Raw genomic sequence first — 24,820 nt, forward strand, 5'->3', positions numbered from 1 at the left:
CCATGTATGGAGCAGTAGCCTATTCCGTAATGAAAAATATGCACAAAATTTTTTGCCATGTGCATTAATAAACAAAAGACTTTCAGACTCGATTCTCTTAGAAACTGATGTGGAATCTTTACACAAGCTTCACTGAAGAGCTGTTTGGCTAAAGCTCTTGTTTTGTTAGATGCATTAAACCTAACAACACCAAGGAGCTGAATCTGAATCCAAAACATGGCTGAACCTGTACCAAAATTGTGTTTGACTAAGCTCTCACGCACCCTATTTATCTTCCCCATTTGATGTGTCTGGGCTGAGTTGTTGAAAGGGATCATTAGAAGCAGTTTTACAGCTCAAACCATGTAATCAAATGTACCAGGCCCTGATTCAAGTCTTTTCACCTCTCATAGGCCTACTGACAATAAAGAATGTGGGAATTATGGCATTGTGGATGATGAGTTCCTGGCATCATTGTTGATTTGGCAGTGTTATAGCCTAATTCAGTGGTTCAGTTTCAATTCAGTGATAATAATTGTAATGCAAAGTGTTCTTTGACACTGAGATGACCTGCAGGGTCAACAACTGAGACACAAGCAGGGATTGGTGTGGAGGAACAAGCTTCAGGAAATAACTGTGCTTAAGTGTTTTTAGTGAAATGTAATCTTCTAATCACCCCTGTGTATTGACAGATGAGATGATGAACAGATGAACAGAGATGGTTATCTTGAAGAAGACCAATATCAGTCAACACAATGTTGGGAATGTTCAGAGTGAGGCCAAGTGAGTTCACTGCAAACAATGGACCGTTCGGTAGTGTCTACATATGCAGTATTAGGCAAATTAGTCTGAACATGTTTGAAAGTAGCTACAGCTTGATGTGAGGAGTTCAAATGAACAGCTCTTCTCCACCTCCATGAGCTTGATGGGAGTTGACCACTGACTATATTAAAGGGGGAGATAGCTCACCAAAATGATCTTTAGTTGAAGAAAAACAGCTTGTTCCCTGTATATTATTCCAACTAATTCAAATGTAGCCTGTGGGACATGTAAATTTAATGTAAACAGTTTGTAGATAAATGAATACTTGGTTTTGAACAGTAGGGGGCAGCAATACGCCGCGCAGCGTCTCGCCGGAAACAGGAAGAGAAACGGGCTGAACTGAACGACGTGGACGAAGAAGAAAAACAACAACAAGTATGGCTGCCGACAGTGATGTGAGTTTCTCTGAAGGATTCATTAAATGGTGTTTTTAGCCTAATAGTTCAGCACAGGAGAAGAACATAGTAGCCTAAGCTTTAATCTCATAGCAGCAGAAGTGAATTAATGTTTGACTTGAACCTGTCTGTGTGTGTGTTTCAGCCGGAGTCGGAGGTGTTTGAGATCACCGACTTCACCACCGCCTCAGAGTGGGAACGGTAGGACACACAGCACCGTCACTGTCACTGTCAGCCTTCATCCTAGTTACACACTGAGCTCTGGCTGTAATTACACTGCTGCGTGTTGCTGCCTTCATTGATTACACACATACACACTCAGGGTATCCGCGGGGTCTTGAAAAGTATTAAAAGGTGATAAATCAATTTTGGGAAAATTAAGACCCTTATAAAGGCTTTTCATGACTTTATAAAGTCTTACATTTTGAAGGTATCTTTTTCTGAATTAGCTGTCCAAGAGTTTGAGCCCTAAAAAACATTGTAAAAGTGTGTGAATTTATTCATTTTATTAAAAAACTAAGATGAACCGGTACATAAAAAAAGAAAAGAAGATTGTTGTTTTTGTTTTTTGAGAGTGGAGCAATGTTTTTTTTGATAAACTTTGCCTTTGATTTATTATCCTAGCCTATTTTGAATTATGTTGTATCATAGTGGTCTATAGTCTTTATCACAAACTAAAACTGTTAAGTTAAAGTGTCGGTGCTTGAAGTGGCGGTGAGGTATTAAAAAATATTGATAAGGTCTTGAAAAAGTCTTAAAAAGGTATTAAAATTAACTTCAAGATTCCTGTACGGTATATAGCCTGACACTGCACAAACAGTAAAGTTACAATTTGCCAAATGACATTTGACGTTAATTCTAACGAGACAGGTTTGTTAAAGTTTATAGTAGGCCTATTTATCATTTTGTCACATACTTAACTCAACAAAACAGTGTTAATGTTGTTGTAGTGTGTCAGCTCATGCGCTGTGAACAAGAAACATACATATATCAGCAAATGTCAGTGCAAATGAGTAGGAATCAGATAATTTACCTCTCTTAATTCACAAACGTGCTTTAAAAAAAAACTTAACTTCAAGTATTATCAATACAGTATGTGCTTAAAGTGTCCAATTAAGATATACTGGTTATTATTGTATTGCTAATGTGTAAGGATAATTTTACTGTAGTTGTAGTACATACTACTATGCACGGGAAATGCTCAGGTTAATTGAAACTATTGAAACTATTAGACAGAGACATCCCATAATTATTTCTGCATCCATTTTGTCAGCAAAGCCAAGACAAGCCATCACTGGGTCAAAAAAAAAAAAAAGTGCACTGAAAGTCAGAGGAGTCAGTCATGATGTATCAGGTTAGCCAGTGTGATCACACAAAGGAGAAGGTTTTGACGTGTGACATCATTCTCTACAGGTCCTCCCAAACACAAAGAAAGATGATAGCCTGAAATAACACATCAACTTGCTTGTTTTAAATAAAACAAAGTGTATCATAGTGGTATTAATCCTCATATCCTAAAATGACAACTGTGCAGCAGAGGATATAAGATGTTATTTCGTCTGTAGGTTTGTGTCCAGAGTGGAGGAAGTGCTGAATGACTGGAAGCTGATTGGGAACTCTGCAGGGAGGTTGTCCATAGAGAAGGTATTGTTCAACTTTAAATATTCAGCTGAATGACACCAGTTGTTGTTGGTTGTTGTTGTCTAATCCTGCATTTTGTTATTTTTGCACACAGGGTGAATACACCAGTGGCACATGGGGGGAGAAGTGTCAGGATATAAATTTTGCTGACTTCAAGTTCTTCATAACTCACTACTTCCTGAAAGAAGACACTGAAAAGGACAATGGAAAGGACAAAAACGAGGAAGGTGTGTGGCTTACCCGTCGTGGTTGCTAGCAATGTTTCGGCATTTGCATCTCACCTTCATGTTTGAATGTAATATAAACCCAATGTTAACAAGTGAAAGAGCATCCAGGCCCACAGAGCTGACATCATCATCCAGACAGTCGGTCTCTGACACACTTTCCTTCCTTCTCCTTCTCCTGTATCCAGATGCCTACCCCCTGGCCATGCAGGACCTTCTGTGTATGAACAATGATTTTCCTCCTCGAGCTCACTGCCTGGTCAGATGGTGAGTTCTGTCAGTCAGTATGTTTTCATGCAAAGAGAAACCAGGTTCTTGTTTGTTGTAGTTTTACCCCCAACCTCACTTTACGCCAGTATCAAACTGACTGAATTAAGTGTATTAAACTGTGGCTAACTGCTGTCATTGATTAGAGCATCAAATGTACCATTGAAACACAGTTTGATTTAATGTCAGCTGTGATTGATAATAGGCTGTTTGCAGGGGCAGACGGAAAGCAAAGCAGAGAACAGTGTATTGATGTGTGTGGTGTGTATGTGCAGCTGTAACTGCGTCTGTCTCCATGGTGACAGGTATGGGATGCGAGAGTTTGTGGTCATCTCCCCTGGAGCCAACTGTGAGGCCATCATCAGTGAATCCAAGTGCAATCTGCTCCTCAGCTCCATCTCCATAGCTCTGGCCAACAGTGGCTGGTGAGTCGACTTATGCTTTATTTATATAATATATTATCAGATTAAATTATTGTATATTTAGTCCAATCATTACTATTAGTTTTGGGCCTGTCCAAAAATAAACATTTTCTTCTTTATATATTAAGACGTACTTGGTTCATTATTTATTTCCCTGTGTTATTATAATAGAAAACACCTCATGTTCATGTGTTATTTTATAAAATGCTTTGTGGTGTTTCACGTGTTTCTCCTCCTCCAACGCACCTTTCTGCCTACCGGTGTGCAAAGGTTTTTCCACTGCAAATTTTTTGTAAAAAGGAAAAAAACGATAAATAAATAAATAAATAAATATATTACTATATTTTTTAACATTTTATTAAAACATATTTTATTGTATTAATATTTATTTCATGCAATTAAAATGTACAAAAACATTCAAATTTACTGTGGGATGTGCAAAGGCCCCATCAAATTTCAAAAATTTGAAAGGGAACATTGAACAGTTATATAACTGTCTGTATGATGCACACAGTGTCACCATTATTTTAGATGTCAACTACAAGATGTAAAGTTAGCCCTGGGTGCTGCCTCCCAGCGCCCATGTTGGTTTGTTTATCGCTGTCTCTGTGTGTTCATGCTAAAAAAAAAAAAGTAAGCAAACAAGATTTTTATACTAATGTTTATTTCCTCTGTGTGTGTCTGAATTCAGCCAGGTGCCCATATTTGTTCAGATCCAGCAGAAGTGGAGGCGGATGTATAATGGAGAGTGCCAGGGGCCGGGTGTGCGTACCGACTTTGAGATGGTTCACCTCCGCAAGGTCCCCAGTCAGTACAACCACCTGTCAGGCCTGCTGGACATCTTCAAGGCAAAGATAGTAAGTGATGTGAAGCAGGACACCTCAGAGAAATATATTTGATTGTAAAAGAATAATATTTAAAGTTGATTAGAGATGTTTCTATAATAGAAGACATTGTCATGACGTAAGTTCCAGGAAAAGTGAAATAAAAACCCAGTTAAAGGTCCATGGAGGGATGAGTGCTCCTCAACAAAACCTTCTGCGAATGTTGATGGTGCAGTGTAATGCAAAGAGATGACCTTTGACCTGTGGTGTGTGTGTGTGTGTTTGTGTGTGTGTGTTCTGCTCAGGGTTGTACTCTGTCCCCCCTGCCTCCCATCAACATCGCCATCCGTTTCACCTACATCCTGCAGGACTGGCAGCAGTATTCATGGCCACAGCAGCCTCCAGGTATGAGGATGATTCGCTACATATTATCAAATTATTAAAAATGATTATTGATCTCATTGAGTAGGTTTCACAAAAAAATTGGCATGACATCAAAATACAGTACAAGTAGAAAAACACAAAACAATGGCTGATAATAAAAAAGTAAGAATAATATTGTTATTAATGAAATAACCATTTTTAAAAGTGATGTAGTGATGAATCAATATTTTCTAAACTAAGAATATTCAGATATTGATTGATTGATCTACACAGAAAAGCTTTAGAGAGTTTATACCTGCATGTCACAGCCTTTGATGACTTTATTTATTTTTTATCTGCTTTTAAACAGACTTTGACACACTCCTGGGAGGTGAGGTTGGAGGGGTGGAGTTTGGGAAGCTTCCTTTTGGAGCCTGCGAGGAGCCAATCAGGTGAGTTTGTTAACTTTGGTAATAACGTACAGCAAACCACAAATAGGACTTTATCATATCGTAAACATTTGATGTGTGATGAAAGTTGATGTATTTTCATAATTGTAATACACAGAAACCACCTCAAGAATAACACTGTAAACCCAAATGATTTTTTGATCTTAGTGAAATTTGAATTTGTCAGTAACGAACATGTTTGTGGATGTTGTAGTGAACTCCACCTGGCGACCACGTGGCCTCACCTGACAGAAGGCATCGTCGTGGATAATGACGTGTACAGGTGAGAGGCTCCTGGATTCTTCTTCCTCTCTGTCTGGTCTGTCTGAAACTCAGTCCTCTTCCAACTAAAGCTTCTAAAAATTTGCCTTGCTCTTTATCTTTACACCTTGTATTAACAGTACATTGTAATCAGGGTGTCATTGTAAAAAAAAAGAGCTTGCTGTCAATCGGCCTCCCTGAATAAATGAAAGTAAAAGAAAAGAAAAAAGAAATGAACAGAGAACTTCCACATACATGACGTCAGCTCTGTTTATCAGCAGTGCTGAACACTACAGCAGCTACAGTTTATTCCATCCATATGTCCAGTAGGACTGACATCATGTTGCCACGTGTGCTGAAAGACTAATCAGCTAATGAGCTGATCAGTGGTCTGCAGTGTTGACTCACAGATCAGTCTAATGACTGTTCACAGAAATAAAGACTGACTCATTTTAAGCCAAGAACATCACACCTCACCCCCGGGCTGACTCAGGTCATAGACTGATGTTACTATGGCAACGTTGCTGCACGTTGCACCAGACAACAGAGGACAGGAAAGCATGGCTCATAATTTGTGGTTTGTTTGAGAGAGCATGAGAAGAAGACAAATTATTTTTATTGTGTCACTCTGTGCTGAAAGTAAACATTTCATACATAAATTTTGGTGTTGGTTAGATGGGATCCCTCTGTTGGACATTATTATTATTTTTTTAAAGTCTCTAGTCCTATTTTTACCCAGTATTTATTGCAGCTGTAAAGCACATTTCCATCACGGAAATTTGCCTTTCTAAAAAAAAAGAAAAAAAGAAAAAAAAAAGAAATGCACTAACAGAAATGTGACATGATATCAAGTAACCATAAACACCATGTTTGTGTGTTTGTGACCTGCAGTGACCTGGACCCTCTCCAAGCTCCTCACTGGTCGGTCCGAGTCAGGACAGCTGACAACCCTCAGTGTTTACTGGGTAAGATGAATCTCTCTGCGTCCAGGAGGAGGTTCTCTGCATCATTTCTGCACCTGAGAACACTGAAAAGCTCACTCTAAGTCTCCTCTGGCTATCAGTTGTGTTTGTTATAAGCTGATATCAAACTGACTCCTAGGGTTTGATCTGACTTGATCAAAGTTCTACATCCACCTTTTTCCTCCTCTTGCTCTAGTATGTAATATTTTCAAGTACATACTAGTTGCTGCAGGGTTCAGGCAAAGAATTATTACTGAGCCTTATGGCTGTACTGACATATACTGCATAACATATCTCTGTTGTAACCCCCACTCCTGCTACCAATCTTTTCTGGAAAATAGTCTCATTTTACCCAGAATTCATTATACCACAGTCCAACAGGTGAGTTAAGGCTCAGTGTATCTGTATCTGTTCTATCTAAGTCAGTGACACCTGGTTCTTCTGTTCCCATGCAGGCGACTTGCTGACAGAGTTCTTCAAGCTCTGCTGTAGGAAGGAGTCCACTGAGGAGGTGCTGGGAAGAAGACAGACTGAAGAAGAAGGCAAAGGTCAGAGCACAGGCTGTACTGTCTTAACACTGCAGCGGATAGATTCTCACTGTGATGTCATTCACGCTGTAGTCTGAAACCTCCTTCACTGGTATTTGTGAAGTGTTTGCACAGAGCCTGATCTCCACAGCTCTAAACGCTGCTGTTCCCTCAGATACAGTAATAAGGCAAGGCAAGGCATTTTTATTTATATAGCGCATTTCATGCCAAGGGGCAACTCGATGTGCTTTATATAAAGACAAACGGAAAAAGAACAGCAAAAAACAGCATAAAAACATACCATTTAAAAAAATTAAAATAACCCAGAATAGTAAAAGTTGTAAACATTAAACGTACAGTTAAAAGCCAGAAAAAAAGAATAAAGAAAGTACAAGAAAATGAATATATATATTATATTATATTTTGTAATCAACTCATTTTATTCATTTATTTCATTTGATTTAGACAAGGACACAAAATAAAAGGACAAAAGAAAAAAGAGGAAAGAAAAAGAAAAAAAAAAGTATATATATTTAAACAATCAAGAGGACTTACAGTAAACAATGATAAATGACTTATGTTTTTTTTTTCTTTCACAGAAAACAGTGACATCACCTCTGCTTTATCCAAGCTGACTGAGCCAGCAGCAACTGTACCCATCTCCAAACTGTCCGTCTCCAACATGATGCACAGCGCACGCAAACACATCAGACGCCACAGACGCATCGACGAGTCGCCGCTCAACACGGACGTACTCAACTCTATCCTCCTGGTAAGAGCTGTTGCTGCTGACTGTTTTATTTTCACTGAAGGCAAATGTGACAGTGGAGACTACAGGTGAAGAAACATTCTGAAATACAACTTAAAGCATAGTTTTAATACATCTGTGTGTGTGTGTATAGAGACCAATATCTTAATTGCTTATAGTTAGAATACACCATTATAATTCAGTGTTGATGTGTGTTTTATTCCTGTCTGCCTCAGTATCTCTTCCCGGACGCTGCGGTGGAGAAGTCGTCCGACAGCAGCAAGAGTAAAATAGCACCGCCAAACTCCAGTGGGAAAGCAGAGCAGGATAAAAACTCTGACTACGTAGGTTTGACCTTCTCCCACTTCCACCGCCACACTCTGACTGGGACATCTAAGGTTTCAGTTGGGTCGGGTTTTTTTCTAGGATGCAAACACAGAAACAGCTGCTGCTCAGTCTGCAGCATAAATTCCCTATGAACAGTGATGGGAATGCTACTTTTTTCCGTAATCAAAAAAATTACTGTTTCCCCCGTTATAACGCCGTTGCCATTACTGAAAACAAAATGCGCCGTTAACTTCGCTCAAGAAGTCCCATCACAAAATAATAATACACTCGTTAAAGTGTACGTTATATAGCCTACGCATTTTTTCAGTCCATCAACTAGTCGGAAAAACCAACTCAAAAAGTAGTTACTTTTCCTGGTAATTAGTTACTTTTATAATGTAGTAATTCAGTTACTAACTCAGTTACTTTTTAGGGAAGGTAATTAGTAACTATAATTAATTACTTTTTAAAAGTAACGTGCCCAACACTGCCTATGAACATATTCAGTTGACATGAGGACTTTAAAGACAGTTAGAATTCTACTTCTCTACCTATGGGATGTTGTATAGGCTATAGTCCTCGCTGCAGCTGGCCCTGGTTTGAATCCCCCAGTGTGCCCTTTGCTGCATGTCATTCCCCCATCTCTACTGTCCTGTCAATTAAAGGTAAAAAGCCCCAAAAAATATTTTAAAAAAAGAAGAAAAAAAAAGAATTCTGGTCTACCCAACAAAAACATTTGCCCTTGCCCCGTGGTCTGAATCGATCTTTTCCATCACTGACATACTGCACATGTTCACTCCTCACGCCTCACACTTCCTGTCTCTGTGTCCAGAACCTGTTCCTGCAGCTCAAGTCGGCCCCCAGTGACAGTCTGACCTACCGGTTGGCTCTGTGTGTGTGTCTGGTCAACTACAACCACGGTGGTTTGCGGGCCGTCGCCCACCTCTGGCAGGAGTTTGTCCTGGAGTTACGCTACAGATGGGAGAACAATTACCTCATTCATGGGTGGGTGTAACAGACACACACTGTAGACACGGCACCGTACATTAAAGCAGAAGTGAGTGGTCCGGTCGTTTTCGCTAATGCTGCGTTCCAGGCAGGATTTTGAAATCGTAAATTACAGCTTCAAGTCACAACTTACGACTTTGTAGCGTTTCAGGCAACCCACTCGTGTTTTTCCGACCTGTTTTACCGGTGAAAGTCACTATAACGGCCACTCGTAACTTCCGACCGGTGAACTCGTACCAGATCGAACTGGTACCACTTCACGGTCGGAAAAATACGAGTTTCCTTGAACGCACCATAACAGTCCTCGTCGCTACGTCACCACATTCACGGCGTCCCTTGGCTGCACACACAGCCCTGCATGCCGTTCTCTCTCCTCATTGGATAAAAACTGTAGGATACGATAAATGTTTTCTCCTCGGCTCAGAGCAGAGCAGAGTGACTGACAGACCCGTGTTTCGGTCCAAACACTCTATGTAAGTGATTGCTGTCGGAAGATATAACTATTTAAGACTTATATTAACACAAATATATCACTCACTTCTGCTTTAAGTTTATCATTTAGAGCTGCACCTCAAAGAACATCAGTCACCACTGTCTGTACCTTCACCTAACTGTGCTTCATGTATTTGCTTCCTCGCCTGCAGACTGGCTGCTGGACCTCCTGACCTCCGCTGTTGTCTTCTGCATCAGAAGCTGCAGGTAGATGTTTATAATATACAGTTTGAACCATGGAGGTAAAAAAAAAAAAAGATTGAAGATTCATTAATACAAGTAAATCAGTGGCTGTGGCTGTTTTCAGTGGGGAAAGGTGACATTTTTTCATAGACTCAATTTTTTCTCTGTTAGTCTTTTTAGGCGTTTTGTATTTACTATTAAAGGGCAGTGGAGAGAGACAGAAACGCTCTTTAATGTTTCAAGTGTAACGGAGAAGCATCGTCAAAATAGCTCCAAGAGGCAAAATCATTCAGATGACTTGTGAGCTGAAGGAACATCCTCTAAAATATTAAAATCACTGTCAGAAGCTTCTGATACAAGCATTGTGTCAATTTGCTGTAAAGTTGTTGCAAAACTATCAAAAAACGATGGATATTTATGCAGTATACATATTATATATTTATAGATTTTTATGTATGTAGTACATACATATGTATAGTTATGCAGTTTATATATTTTATATTTTTATGGATGTTTCTGTAGTATTTATATATGCTTTCTATTTATGTTATGTGAGAAAATATATTAATATTATAAATTGTTTATATGTTACAAAATAATTAAGTATATACATTTATTTGTTTTGTTTTGTTTTATTTTGCACATGGCAGATAGATAGATAGATAGATAGATAGATAGATAGATAGATAGATAGATAGATAGATAGATAGATAGATAGATAGATAGATAGATAGATAGATAGATAGATAGATAGATAGATAGATAGATTCTGTTTCCTTCCGGGGTCAAGTGGACTCCATCAGGCAGAAACAGACTCTTGTTGTGAAACTTGAGGAGGGTGTTGGATCATGTCAATAGAGGGTATGCGTTTACGTCACATTGCCCTCGGCAACGCCCCGTTCGATCGGACTGAGTGGCAAAACAAGCGTCCCTCAACATGCTGGCGGATAGCGGTGGACTCATAAACTGGATAAAATATCTTATATGAAAACAAATTGATGTCAAAAGGAATCGACAACCAGCCCCCCAAAACCGTCTGCTGCACGGACACTGACTGTAACACAGAGTGACCGCAGCACATGCAGAGTGACTGACAGGCTCACTCACTGTTATGTTGCAGAGGGACGAGATTACAGCTGTTACTGTCGTCCTGACAGTGACTCCCGACACTAAAACACGAGCTGCTTTTATTCTGAAAAACTCTGACCAGTCAAACTGTAGGATGTGTTAGAGGACTAATTTATCTGTCTAAACATCATAACTATGACACCTGAAACTGTAAACACAGCTGATCGATCGAAAAAAATGACCGCTCCAGTGAATTTACTTTCCGTCATTGAGAACAGGTTCTTAAATGTAACTCAGTCAAAGTAAGACGTATCCTCAAGATTTTTAGCAGCTCTGTTAGGTCATGCATGCTTTACAGTACATGCTGGCAAAGCTAGACATGTCAGACTTGTGTGGGATCTGAGAAAATCGCTTCGTTACCTGCTCGTTTTTAAACTTTGGCGGCTCTGCCACTCGTCTTTTTGCCACTCAGTGGACGTTCCACAGTGACTTCCGAGTACCGTGATGTCATGTGCATACCCTCTATATCATGCAGTCCAACCATCATTGCCATCTCACTGGAGATATCGCCCTACATCGTGTCTTTGTCTTTTTCTTTGTCTTTGGCATTGGAGTTTCACTGCTGGTGGGACATCTCACTAGAGATATCACCCTACATTGTGTCTTTGTCTTTGGCATTGGTATGTCCTCAAGAGTTTCACTGCTGGTGGGCCACCTCACTGGAGATATCGCCCTACTTCGTGTCTTTGTCTTTGTCTCTGTCTTTGGCATTGGTATGTTCTCAATAGTTTCATTGCTGGTGGGCCATCTCACTGGAGATATTGCTCCACAGCGTGTCTTTGTCTCTGTCTTTGGCATTGGTATGTTCTCAGGAGTTTCACTGCTGGTGGGCCGTCTCACCGGAGATATTGCTCCACAGCATGTCTCTGTCTTTGGCATTGGGAGGTTTTGGGGAGTTTCACTGTTGGTTGACCTTCTCACTGGAGATATTGCTCCACAGCATGTCTCTGTCTCTGCCCCTGTCTCTGTCTTCGGCATTGGGATGTTTTTGGGAGTTTCACTACTGGTAGACTGTCTCACTGGAGATATCGCCCCACAGTGCATCTTTGTCTCTGTCTTCTCTGGAGAGGATCCAGGGCTTGTACTGAACCTTATTCGTTTCCTTGGTGGAGAGCTGGTCCCTCCACAGATGTCTGCATAAGGTCTTTTCCTCAAAGATCTTCTTGTCCATTCTTTGCTCGTTGTTTCCTTGTAGCTGGTTCCCTGTTGCTCATCTACATCCGTGGACATCCTCATCCTCTTACGTGGTGGAGAGGGGGTCTGTCCACGGATGGCACTGTAGGGTCTTTTCCTCAAAGATCTTCTTGTCCCGTCTTTGCTCGTCGTCTCCTTGTAGCTGGTTCCCTGTTGCTCATCTACATCCATGGACATCCTCATCCTCTTACGTGGTGGAGAGGGGGTCTGTCCACGGATGGCACTGTAGGGTCTTTTCCTCAAAGATCTTCTTGTCCAGTCTTTGCTTGTCGTCTCCTTGTAGCTGGTTCCCTGTTGCTCATCTACTGTGGACATCCTCATCCTCTTACGTGGTGGAGAGGGGGTCTGTCCACGGATGGCTTTGTAGGGTCTTTTCAGCAGAGAACTTTTTTGAAAGACCTTTCTCCTTTTCCGCTCTGGAGAGGCGCAGCCCAAGTTCTCTCTGCACACCTGAGAAATTTCGGCAAATCTCCTCTTTCTTCTCTCTCGCAGCTTAATGAGAGCCATGCTAGAGATCTTATCCTTAGCCAGTGTCTCGCAGTTCTGATATTTGTTCAACAAGTTGTCAATAATGCACTCAGAAAGTCAACTAAACAACGTATCTTCTCTCTATTGTGCACGCAAACAAATATCAACTAATAAGACCGAAGTGTCTGACATACAGAGTTCTAGAATTTCTGATTCCTTGAACTTTTCATCTGTGATGTCATCATATCCCTTTATGATGGTGATGACATCATACAGTGATATGATAGTGATGATGACATCATAATGCATAATGTGATGAATGACCTTTAATGATGACATCATATGGTGATGGCACTTTATGATGACATCACCCTCTCAAGGTTTTCTATGGGGGAGGGGGGGCAGTGGGTTAGCAATGTTACCTCTGCAGGCATGAAAATCACTCACCTTTCTGTGAAATTCGCCGTTTTGAAACCAAAATAGATGACCTACGTGAATCGTGCAGATCCGATGAGAAAATATTTTTGAGGGGGGGGGTTAAGTGGCATGTGATCGGGATTTGGAGGTATAGATTACGAGATCCTTGAATTGAGAAGAGGAAAAAAAGTAGAAGAAGATGAAAACACCCACAAGCGCGAGAGCACCTGATTGGGTTGTGAATTGTACTGTGCACTTCGCCGCTGCGAAGACGCCGCATTGTAATTTGAGCTGTTACAGCACGACCTGTCCATGTGCCTGCGTTTGTGTGTGTGCACCAGCGCACTAGAGAGAGACGGGCCGCCACAGACTCGTTAATTTATGCAAACACTGCTCGTTTTTACTAGCATGCATGCGCGCTTCTCTCTCTCTCTCTCTCTCTCTCTCTCTCTCTCTCTCTCTCTCTCTCTCTCTCTCTCTCTCTCTCTCTCTCTCTCTCTGTGTGTGAGTGAGTGAACAGAGAAAGAGCGCTATGCGGAGATGAATTAACGGAACGATATTGCGTTGATGAAAAAAAAAAAGCAGAGTCAATTTGTGGCTACTGTAGTACTGCTTGAATTTCTTCTCAAAATGCATCAGATTAAAGCAGAAGTAAGTGATATATTTGTGTTAATATAAGTCTTAAATAGTTATATCTTCCGACAGCAATCATAGAGTGTTTGGACTGAAACACGGGTCTGTCAGTCCCTCTGCTCTGCTCTGAGCCGAAGAGAAAACATTTATCGTATCCTACAGTTTTTATCCAATGAGGAGAGAGAACGGCATGCAGGGCTGTGTGTGCAGCCAAGGAACGCCGTGAATGTGGCGACGTAGGGACGAGGACTGTTATGGTGCGTTCAAGGAAACTCGTATTTTTCCGACCGTGAAGTGGTACCAGTTCGATCTGGTACGAGTTCACCGGTCGGAAGTTACGAGTGGCCGTTATAGTGACTTTCACCGGTAAAACAGGTCGGAAAAACACGACCGGGTTGCCTGAAACGCTACAAAGTCGTAAGTTGACTTGAAGCTGTAATTTACGATTTCAAAAGCCTGCCTGGAACGCAGCATTAGCGAAAACGACCGGACCACTTACTTCTGCTTTAATGCTTTCAAATTTGAAATATTCAAAATTTTCTTACGGGGGAGCATACCCCCGGACCTCCCTAGAGGGGTTGGATCCTTCTCACCTTTTTCATATATATGGATATTTGTACATACATATTATTAGCAATAATATAAAAATATATTAACCGTGATGAGTTAAAATGGGTTAGGAATTAAAAAAAAAAAGTGTATACTCATTCAAACTTGTTTGTATAGTATGATTTGATGATACTTTTATTTTATTTATTTTAGACACGTTCAAAATAGATTCATTCCTTCATAACTGAGGATTTAATAATTTACAGGTTTATTTCTTCTCTTGTCCGATCAGACCAGTTGTTCTTCACTTTCATCCAGGCCAACTCCAGATGAATCAATGGATATCAAGCAGATCATCCTTTCTTCATATCATCCAACTGTTTGCTAATGAGTTCTCTCATGCTGTGTACACTGTGTTGCTGCACAGATGCTGAACTGCTGCATCGAGAGGAAGAGGGCCAGAGACGAAGCTCGCAAGGCGCAGGATGGGAACAAAGAGAGAGAGCGTAAGGTGTCGGGCGGAGGCTCTCACAACAACTCGGCTGCAGCGGAGTCTGGGACAGGATCCGCCTCAGCCAGGGAGGTGTCCCCGGGGAAGTCCTGGGACTCCTGGAGCGACAGCGAGGACGAGTTCTTTGAGTGTCTGAGCGACCAGGGGGAGGCAGACGCTCCGCACGCTGAGGGAGAGAAGGACGGCAGTAAGACTAAAGCTGAGGGCAGACTGCACCCATACAACAACATGACTCTACTCAACTCCAGTGAGCCTCTCTACGTCCCCGTCACACAGGTCAGGGTCTATCCGTCTCTCTCTCTCTCACACACACACACACACACACACACACACACACACACACACACACACACACACACACACACACACACACACACACACACACACACACACACACACACACACACACACAGATTGATCTATTCTTCTAGTTTAGATGCATACTGTATGTGTCAGTTATTGATGAATAGTATACAGATGTCACTTGTACTCTATTTAGTATTATTGCCATCAAATATAGCTGAGAGAAAATGCACCATAGTATATAAAGGTAGATGTTTGTTAAAGCTCCATACAGTATAAAGGTAGATGTGTAGTGTGATTATAAAGCAGCTCTAGGTTCTACAGTATATTAATACTGTGAAAGTATCAAAGCCTCAGTCCACAGAGAAATACACACAGCCTGGATTCAGAAACTGAGCCTTAAAACCAGTCGTCAGGACTTCCTGTGACTTTGTGATGTCATATCTGCTATATTCTGTTTGATCACTCACACTCAGAGCCCATCCTCTGACTATTTTTCTTTTTAATTTCCCGCCCCTGGATGAATGAATGTCACTAGCTGCAATTAAAAACTGTGAAGAAAGATGAAGATTTCATACTTTTGTTTATATCCTGTAAAATCTCTTCACTAGCCAGAGCTCTGTTTTTCATCCAGTGTCTTTTCTTGATGAGTTATATTCTCTCTTTATCTTTTATTTCTTTTCTCGTTAAATGTTGTTGAGTTACAAATGAGTTAAATTGGAGCCAATCATTGTTAGATGAATATAACGGGAGTTAACCACAGATAAACAAGCACTCCTGTATAACATGACAATGAAAGGAAGTACTCTGACTGTGTGTGTGTGTGTCTTCCAGGAACCTGCCCCCATGACTGAGGACCTGTTAGAGGAGCAGTCAGAGGTTCTGGCCAAACTGGGTACATCAGCTGAGGGCACGCACCTCCGCGCCCGCATGCAGAGCGCCTGTCTGCTCTCTGACATGGAGTCCTTTAAGGTGAGACCTGCAGACATTAGTGTCCAACCCAGTTTCCTGCACTGTCTGATTATTTCTGCAGTTGAACGGAGGGGTTATTACATTTTATCTACTTCACTTGTGGGCAGCTATCTAAAATATTTTCCTGCCTCCATCCTCCCATTCTACATCTCAGACAGTTTTCAAAAATGCATCGAAGTTATTAAAATGTGTGTGTAATATGATGGTAACAGTTGTTATAGGTATCAAAAATAAAAATAACATCTGGTCAAATGTTTGTAGTGTCAGTAGCTGAAGTCTCTAATCCAGTGCTGTAACACTTGTTATAATGTGATTATGAGCTCTTATAGTTATGGGGTCTGGAGGTCACAGTATTGAGGTCACAGTATTGGTCACAGATGAGTTAAACATTGATATAGACTGATATAAACCTGTTTTCCTGTTTCTCTGCAGGCGGCCAACCCCGGCTGTGTACTGGATGACTTTGTGCGCTGGTATTCGCCGAGGGATTACGTGGAGGAGGAGGTGGAGGATGAGAAGGGCAACAAGGTGGTGAAGGGCGAGCTCAGTGCCAGGATGAAGATCCCAGGAAACATGTGGGTGGAGGCCTGGGAGACAGCCAGAGTTACACCTGCTCGACGCCAGAGGAGACTGTTTGATGACACCAAGGAGGCAGAAAAGGTCATTCTCTACAACTGACTATCCATGGGTGGATAAACCTGTACAGTACAGATGAATGAATCAAACTAAACCTGAGTTTTCATTCTCTCTTTAGGTTCTTCACTATTTAGCAATACAGAAACCTGCAGATCTGACCAGCCATCTCCTGCCCTGCATTCTCCACGCTGCTATTTTGAAGTTGAAGGAGGAAGGTGAGTCACTGTTATGACATCAAACATTTATTGTCCCAAAATGTATTTTCTCCTGTGTTTTATTTCAAGGGTTGCTCCATAAGAAGATATATTTGTAGTTCTGCAAATGACAGCAGATATCTAGATAAATTACTTGAACTAGAGAGTGAACGTGTCAGAATAACACAATAATTAGCATCTTGTGTCTTGTATATTATGTATAATGTGGAAACAACATGAGTGACTTATTCTGTATTCTTCTAACTTTAATCATCATCACTTATTCACCCCTGTCTCCTCCCTAACAGAGCTGATAGAAGACATTCCATCCATCAAAAAGAACATTCAGCAAGCTACATCTCAAGCCAGCAAGCTGCTGCACCCCCACAACTACGACTATAAGAAGCTAGAGGTCAGTGACCGACCAGGCAGGAAGTGAACTGGTCTTCTGTTCTTCTCTTTGTGTTACAGCAAAGGCTCCAAAGTGAGCGTTAGTGTTACACAGTCGATCATCATCAGATAACCCCAGTCAATTGATAGAAAAAGAATAAAGACACTATTCAGTCAATATTGTCTGGAGCAAGAAGAATCCATGGATAGGGTGGAGGGAATGTCATTTATGTGGAAGTGATAGAAATAAATCCTGGACTCATTGAGACGGTGGAGCTCAGTCGGGAATCCTCTCTGATTTATTGTCTATACAGTAATGTTTTATAACGGTGGATTAAGAGACAGTCATAGTCAATGTTTCATTTTAAATTCAAATTCAGGTATAAACACTGAAACAAACCTTTATAAAGGGTTATACCTAGAACCAATTGAAGAAGAGAACCCTTTTATATTTCAAGGGTTTCGTTTAGAACCCACGGAGCGAGTTCCACCAAGAACCCTTTTATCCACAAGTTTCCGAACGTCATTTATGGTCAAAACCGGAAGCCGGTTTTGCATTTCCGGTGGAATTGTACGTTTACGTTTCCATGGTTTTCAGTTGTTGTCATAGTTGCGGTAAACGCATGGATCTATTAACGCTGGCTTTTAACACGGATGTCAATTTGTGTGATATCCATTGTTAAAAGCTGGTGTGATGATCCATTATTTTTTCTTTTACAGATTTTCATTGAAAAAAAAAAATCCATGCATAAAACGCGAAACCATGGAAACGTAAACATAAAATTCCACCGGAAGAGCAAAACCAGTTTATGTTTTTGACGTTCGGAAAAAGGTGGATATTTCAAGAGTTTCATTTAGAACCCACGGAGGGAGTTCCACCGAGAAGCCTTTCATACTATATTTTCAAACTTGTCAATATTGTGGGGTCAAACAACATTCATGAACGTAAATCTCCTGTTCCTGCTCTGACAGTGTGTGTGTGTGTGTGTGTGTGTGTGTGTGTGTGTGTGTGTGTGTGTGTGTGTGTGTGTGTGTGTGTGTGTGTGTGTGTGTGTGTGTGTGTGTGTGTGTGTGTGTGTGTGTGTGTGTGTGTGTGTGACCCTCCTGTGTGTGCAGGATTTCATAAACCAGCTGATGGTCATGGAGACGGTCATCACCAGAGCTCGCTCGCTCAAGGCCAAGTTCGCCGTCAGTGAGGGAGAGAAGGGAGAGGACACGGAGCTGGAGAAGTAAGTCCCTGACATAAACACGGTGATCCCGGCGGTGGCGCTCCGAGCCGGACCGCTCTCATCTCATCTCATCTGTGCTGTCTCAGGTTCGTCAGCTCCCTGTTGGAGGAACCGGAGGTGCTGGTGGTGGGGGCGGGTCAGGGGCCGGCGGGCAGCATCATCCACCGGCTGTTTGTCAACGCTCAGAGGGTAAGAACACACATACACACACACACACACACACACACACACACACACACACACACACACACACACACACACACACACACACACACACACACACACACACACACACTCTCTCTCCCTCCTGCTCCCTGTGGATCTGTTCTATTCAGTCATGTATGTACAGATAGACGTGATCCAGATGATCACCACCTCTGCTTCATCTGTCAGTGTTTGTCTTTGTCTCGTAGCATTATGACCTCAGCAGGCATTTCTATAGAATAACTTTATTAACACTTGAACAGGTTGACGCTCTGTTTTTCATTTATCATCTTACACACACACAAGAAAACAGGAGAAATGAGTCTAGTTAACAGCTTAGTAACAGTAACCCCCCCCCCCCCCAGCCTTGAGAGCTTCAGGCAGCCCCCCCCCCCCTCTTCCTCCTCCTCCTGTGACACAGGTTTGTGCTTTTTCTTTTTTTCTTGTACGTTTCCTCCGTTCGAACATGTTTTTTTTTTTCTCCCTCCTGCTGCTTGCGTGAAGCTGGCTGACTTCACCAGTGACGAGGTAAACACAAAGCATTGATTGAGACCTTCCCTCCCCGACTCCCAGCATCCCCCTGTGCCTCTGCTGCTCCCCGGTGACATGCCGACAACAAACACGCACACGTTATGTGCAAACACGTGCAGAAATACACAAATAAGATGATATGAGCCCCAGAAATGTGCGGGCACGATAAGAGAAGCACTGATTTCTGTCTCGTATCGTTGATCATCGGGATGTGTACGTCGTCATGACAGCGGCAGTCTGTGTAGTTTCCAATGTGGTTTCTACAGGTTCTGTTGTAACCTTGAACCAGCTGCTTCCACTTCTTTATAGATACAAGCAGTTAAATTGAGATCAATGTGTCTCAAACCCTCAGTCATCTGTACATAAAACCTTAAAGGGATAGTTCAACATTTTGGCAAATTTGCCTATTGCCATAACACGTAGCAGTAGGTTCATTATCGGTGCATGTTGTTTTGAGATCTGCGGGGCAGAGCTGCTCAGTGAACACAACGGCAAATGTGACCTGAGAGGCAAATGCGTAGCCGGAACTACATTTCAGACATGGCTGCTGGGCGGAGTGATTTCAAAAGCACAAGTAGTTCAGAGTATTTGCTTCATTTGTCGTAATGTTACATAATTATACATGATTATTTCATAGCGTGGTGAAAGTGCAGGTCACAACTTGTCCACTAGAGCGTCTTGGAGTTGTTGGATTGTGTATTTGATAAGGGACAGGGGACCTGTACCGTTCACCTCCATTGTGTTCACTGAGCAGCTCACGTCTCTGCCCCGCTGATCTCAACACAACATACTATACAACATGCTATACATTGTTTACAACATACAACATACAACATGCAACAAGAGATAATTAAAGGTAATGAACCTACTGCTATCACTATAGGAGTTATGGCAATAGGTGAATTTGCCAAAATGTTGAATTATCCCTTAAAAATTTTAACATTTAGATGTTAAATTACAGACAGTGTCAAAACCCAAGATAAAAACAAGCCACACAACCTGTGTTACTAATGGATGGAAATAGATAATCCCCCTTTTTGCTGGGGACCCCCAGGAGCCCGTCAAGGACCTCCTGGGGTCCCTGAACCACTGGTCTGAAGGACACAGTGTGAGACAAGTGGACACAGGCGGCTGCAGATGAACACTTCTGTGTGTTTGCTGCAATATAAGAATACAATGTGAACACAGTTGCTATAGTAACTTAATGTTATGCTGACAGATTATGCTGCATTTTATAGTGCGACACCTGCTCACAAGTATAAAAGCACCACATTGATGAAGATACAGTACAACATCAACAGTGTAACACACTCAGCTTCTCCTCTAACAGTGTGTCTTGTCCTCTCACTCTGCTCTGACAGCAGGGAGACATTTTCGGTGACATGGAGGTTTGCACAGCGTCAATGATTCTACATGTGGTCACTGTAGTTGTGTTGCTGCTGCTGTAGTAGACACACACATAGAGCCTGTAGCTGCAGAACACACCCCCCTCCAGAGGCCATAGATCTACGTCTCCATTAAGCACACACACACACACACACTACTGTGTTAGCCCCTACACATGTCCAGCCTCCTCCTCCTCCCTCCTCCACTCTGTTGATTTAATCAGTTATTTTCTTTGTGTGTGTTTGTGCATGTCAAGTCACATCCAGGTTACAGAAAACCCCCTGTTTATTGCGGTGTGTTTTTTTTTTGTCATTTATTTTGACAGCTCTGCCTTCAGCCTTGAATATCAGCTGATGGACAGAGCTGTGAAAATAAAGCTCACCATGGAATAAACCAGAGTTTCCTCCTAGAATAACCCTGTAAGTGATTCTGTAACTGAGTTAAAGCTGAGAGCTACAACACAGAACCCCCCCCCCCCCCCCCCCCCCCCCCCCGGCTTCAGCTTTAATGTGATACGTCAACAGCTGCTCCAGGTTTCTGATCACTGTCTGTGAAGTTCTGTCAGGACGGCAGGAAACGAATTCATGATTCATAAAAATCTGTATCTGTTTCCATAGTAACAGTATAAGGATGGCAGTGAAGGTTCTCACACCGAATGAACAAGTGGAGAACTGAGCTGAGTCTGACATGAACAGGAACGTAAAGAGGAGTTAAAGGTCCAGTGTGTAAAATGAGGGGAATCTAGCAGTCTGATTCTATTATTTATCTATTAAATAATTATATTGTTTATGTATGAACGTGAAACTCTTGAAACGTACTCTCTGGTTGGCTGGATTTTCCATTCTGTACAAACATGGCGGCGCAAGATGACGACATTCTCTAAGCAAGACCTTTGCTATATGTATAAAAAAAGAATTATAAGGCTACGAAAACCAAACAGATTTTTATTTTTTTATTTTTTTTTAGCGATTATACACATACAAATACATAGATTCAGATTTTGCCAATACACCTATATTACACACTGGACCTTTAAGACCATGATTCAGGTTTAGGATCCAGTCTTGACCTGAGGGCTGTGGATGACAGCAGCAACATGGAGGATACTGGTCTTAACTGGAACCACAGCAGTGATCTCAGACCTGGACGAAGCTCCTGTGATGCTCAGCTCACATCAGTGAGATGTGACCAGGAGGATGTGGCATGGCAGAGAGTGCATGCAGCACATCACAGCTCCTGCTTCCTGGGAGCAGCAGGCATGTGGTGGTTCAGGTGAACTCAGCAGCGTGGTGCACCAGTTCCACTGTCACAGCTCTGTGTTTAACAGATCCTTTAAACCTGAAGATGAACAGCTGGACGTTTAAGACGTTTAAAGTGATCTAAAGAAATAATTCCTCTTTTTTAGTATTTTTTAGAGTCTATTTCTTCAACATGAAGATACACTCTAGACTTAATTACACAATAAAAGCTTTGTTAGATCTCACACAAAATCATTACCATCATGAATCTTTACCTTAGATATGCAATAATAACAAAGCAGAGCAAAGCTGCTTCAGAGAGATTCCACATACAGTCCACAAACTACAGTAGTTATCCCTAACAGGACATGGATAGAATGAAAATAAATGATCATAGATGTCAGTAATTGACTCTGATGGATTCTAATTAAAAATGAAGTAATAAATAATCCCAAAACCTTTTAAAATGCAGTCAGACTTTGAAATCATCTGACATCACATGTTCCCCTGGATACAAGCCTGATATGAAAGAGTGGTAAGAGTTGCTGCTGTGACTGAAGCTTCATATTAAATGAGTTGCTTCCTGATGGTCAGTGTTTTCTGGCAGTGTGATGACCTCACCGTGATGATGTCACTGCTGAGGTGATCATCTCCTCCCTGTGTCGATCACACATCTGATCGAAACCACTGACTCAGTGAATCAGCCTCTTCACTGCAGCCTGTTCAAACCTTTTTACCTCAAGGATCCTGAAGCGACACAAGCTAAACCACCGACTCTCTGATTTGATTTTTGCTTCCACGTGTTAAAGATTTATGATCAGAATAGTTTCATTCATGGATTGACCTGTTGGGATACTTACCTCCTACAACACATGAGAATATTTCTCTCTCCCTATGAAGCGTCCTGTGTGGCAAAATATCAAATATGTAGTTGCTCAGAACTGGTCAGAGCAGGAAGTGTGTTTACAATTTGTGCCAAGATATTTCCTCAAATAATTTCCACGACATTTAGACACTTTTTACCTGTCAGTGTTCATCACCTTCCAGCTCCTGGTGACAAAGTTTTCTCTTTGTTTTTGATGCTGTAGCTCATGTTGCTGTAGAGGTGTTGTTTTAGTGTTAGATGCGTTTGTAGTGATGTGTTAGTTCATTTTACAGAGAGCAAAAAGAATATACCATTCAACACACATACTGCTCTACACTTCAATTTACTCTCAAATAAATCACTTCTAAAACAGCAGAGCTGCACTACCACAGAGCGCGATGTGTGTTGATCCACTGCAGGAAATAGTCCAAGTTGAAAGTCACTTTCACTTATTATTTAAAGGCATAGTTCAACATTTTGGCAAATTGGCCTATTGCCGTAAGGTTAGTTACCTTGGCTTTAATTGTCGTTGCAAGCTGTTTTTAGAACGGCAGAGCAGAGCCGCGAGCTGCTCAGAGCGGAGGGTTAGACTGCTTGCCGAAAAACTGCCCCCGACGGGAACGCGCATCAGTGGTTTTGCATGAGTTTGCCTCTAAAACAATTCTGTCTCATAACGTTCTGTTATTATCTCATAGCGTGGTGAATGTGCAGGTCACAATTTGTCCCCCAGAGCGTTTTGGAGTTGTTGGATTGTGTATTTGATGAGTTTGATGAGGGAAACCAAGAAATCCCATTAGCCTCCGTAGCGTAGCTCTGAGCAGCTCGCGGCTCTGCTCCGCCGTTCTAATAATAGCTTGCACCGACAATTAAAGGTAACAAACCTACTCCTAAAACTATAGGGATTATGGCAATGGGCCAATTTACCAAAATGTTGAACTATCCCTTTAAATGTGTTAGATGTATAAATTGAACTAGTGGTGTGTTGTGGTTCTAACTGGTGCACCAGGCTGCAGTTTCCCTCAGCATCTTCTCCGTGCGGTCACTGACTCCCTGTCCCGTCCCTCCCTCCCTCCACCTTCAGGCCGCCCTGCTGTCTCCTCTGGACGAGGACGTGGGTCCCGACAGGAAGCCGAGCGGAGGCGGCAACAAAGTGCCTGACTTCCCGCCGCCGGCCGGCCGCGAGATCCTGCTGCGCACCTGCGTCCCCCGGCCGGCGCCGTACTCCAAAGCTCTGCCCCAGCGGCTCTTCTGCGTCCTGATGAGGGAGGAGTTCAGGCTGGCGGGGGCCTTCTCCTCCGACACCTCCTTCTTCTGAAGCCTCCGCGTGCAGAGCGTCATCTACATGTTGAAGCAGAGACAGTGAAGTGGTTCTGTGGAGTCAGATCTAACTGAAAGATATCTGTTGTCATGTCAACCGCATGAGTCTCTTCTTCTGGTCCTCAATGTAGGTTTAACTGTAAACTGCTTATGATGACATGAGACACTCAGCAGCTTCTGTCCAGACGCTCAGTGAGGCACAATATTCAGTCATATTGATTATTGCTATTAGAATTTTTTTTTAATTTGATGTCAGATTATTATTTTTCTTTCTTTTCTTTGCAGTTCTGCTCTGTTTACTGAGTCCAGCCCTCATTCCACTGCTTCTACACTGATCCTCTGCATGTGATTGGCTCTTTAGTAGCAGCATTACAGCCAGATACAAACACACATTATACACACATAATATATAGATATGATATGGTTGATCATATATTGTGGCTTCACAGCACCAGGATCAGTGATCATGACGTCACCTGTCGAAGCTGTAGCTGCTTCCTGAGCTCTTTGCACACTACGGCTTGTTAATGAATAAAAAAAGTGCAATCACTCATCCACGTGCTCATCCCGCTCAATATGCAGTCATCGCAGCCGCTCACAAGTTTGCGTTAAATTTCCGATGTAAAACCGTTGTCATGGTAAAAGGTTTGTGTTAGACTGATGAAATGACAGGAGACGTCAGTTCATGTAGGAGAAATGTGCTCAGTATATTTTAAATGTTTAATGTCGCTCCAAAATGTTCTGTCGTCTGAAATAAACAC

General features: G+C 42.0%; 1 protein-coding gene across 1 annotated transcript; it reads left to right on the forward strand.

Annotated features, from left to right (window-relative positions):
• Positions 1-1,122: 1,122 nt before the first annotated feature.
• Positions 1,123-24,820, forward strand: rab3gap1 (RAB3 GTPase activating protein subunit 1). Its single transcript, XM_083994448.1, has 24 exons — positions 1,123-1,196; positions 1,342-1,397; positions 2,762-2,840; positions 2,932-3,064; positions 3,250-3,328; positions 3,634-3,753; positions 4,442-4,607; positions 4,880-4,979; positions 5,308-5,389; positions 5,601-5,669; positions 6,539-6,612; positions 7,065-7,157; positions 7,736-7,908; positions 8,121-8,228; positions 9,044-9,216; positions 9,864-9,918; positions 14,711-15,070; positions 15,932-16,069; positions 16,502-16,729; positions 16,824-16,920; positions 17,208-17,311; positions 18,406-18,518; positions 18,605-18,707; positions 23,824-24,820. The coding sequence occupies exons 1-24, from the start codon at positions 1,179-1,181 to the stop codon at positions 24,055-24,057; spliced, it is 2,955 nt and encodes a 984-aa protein (XP_083850574.1). The 5' UTR covers positions 1,123-1,178; the 3' UTR covers positions 24,058-24,820.

The sequence above is a fragment of the Trachurus trachurus genome (assembly GCF_905171665.1).
Source record: "Trachurus trachurus genome assembly, chromosome: 19".
NCBI classification, from domain to species: Eukaryota; Metazoa; Chordata; class Actinopteri; order Carangiformes; family Carangidae; genus Trachurus; species Trachurus trachurus.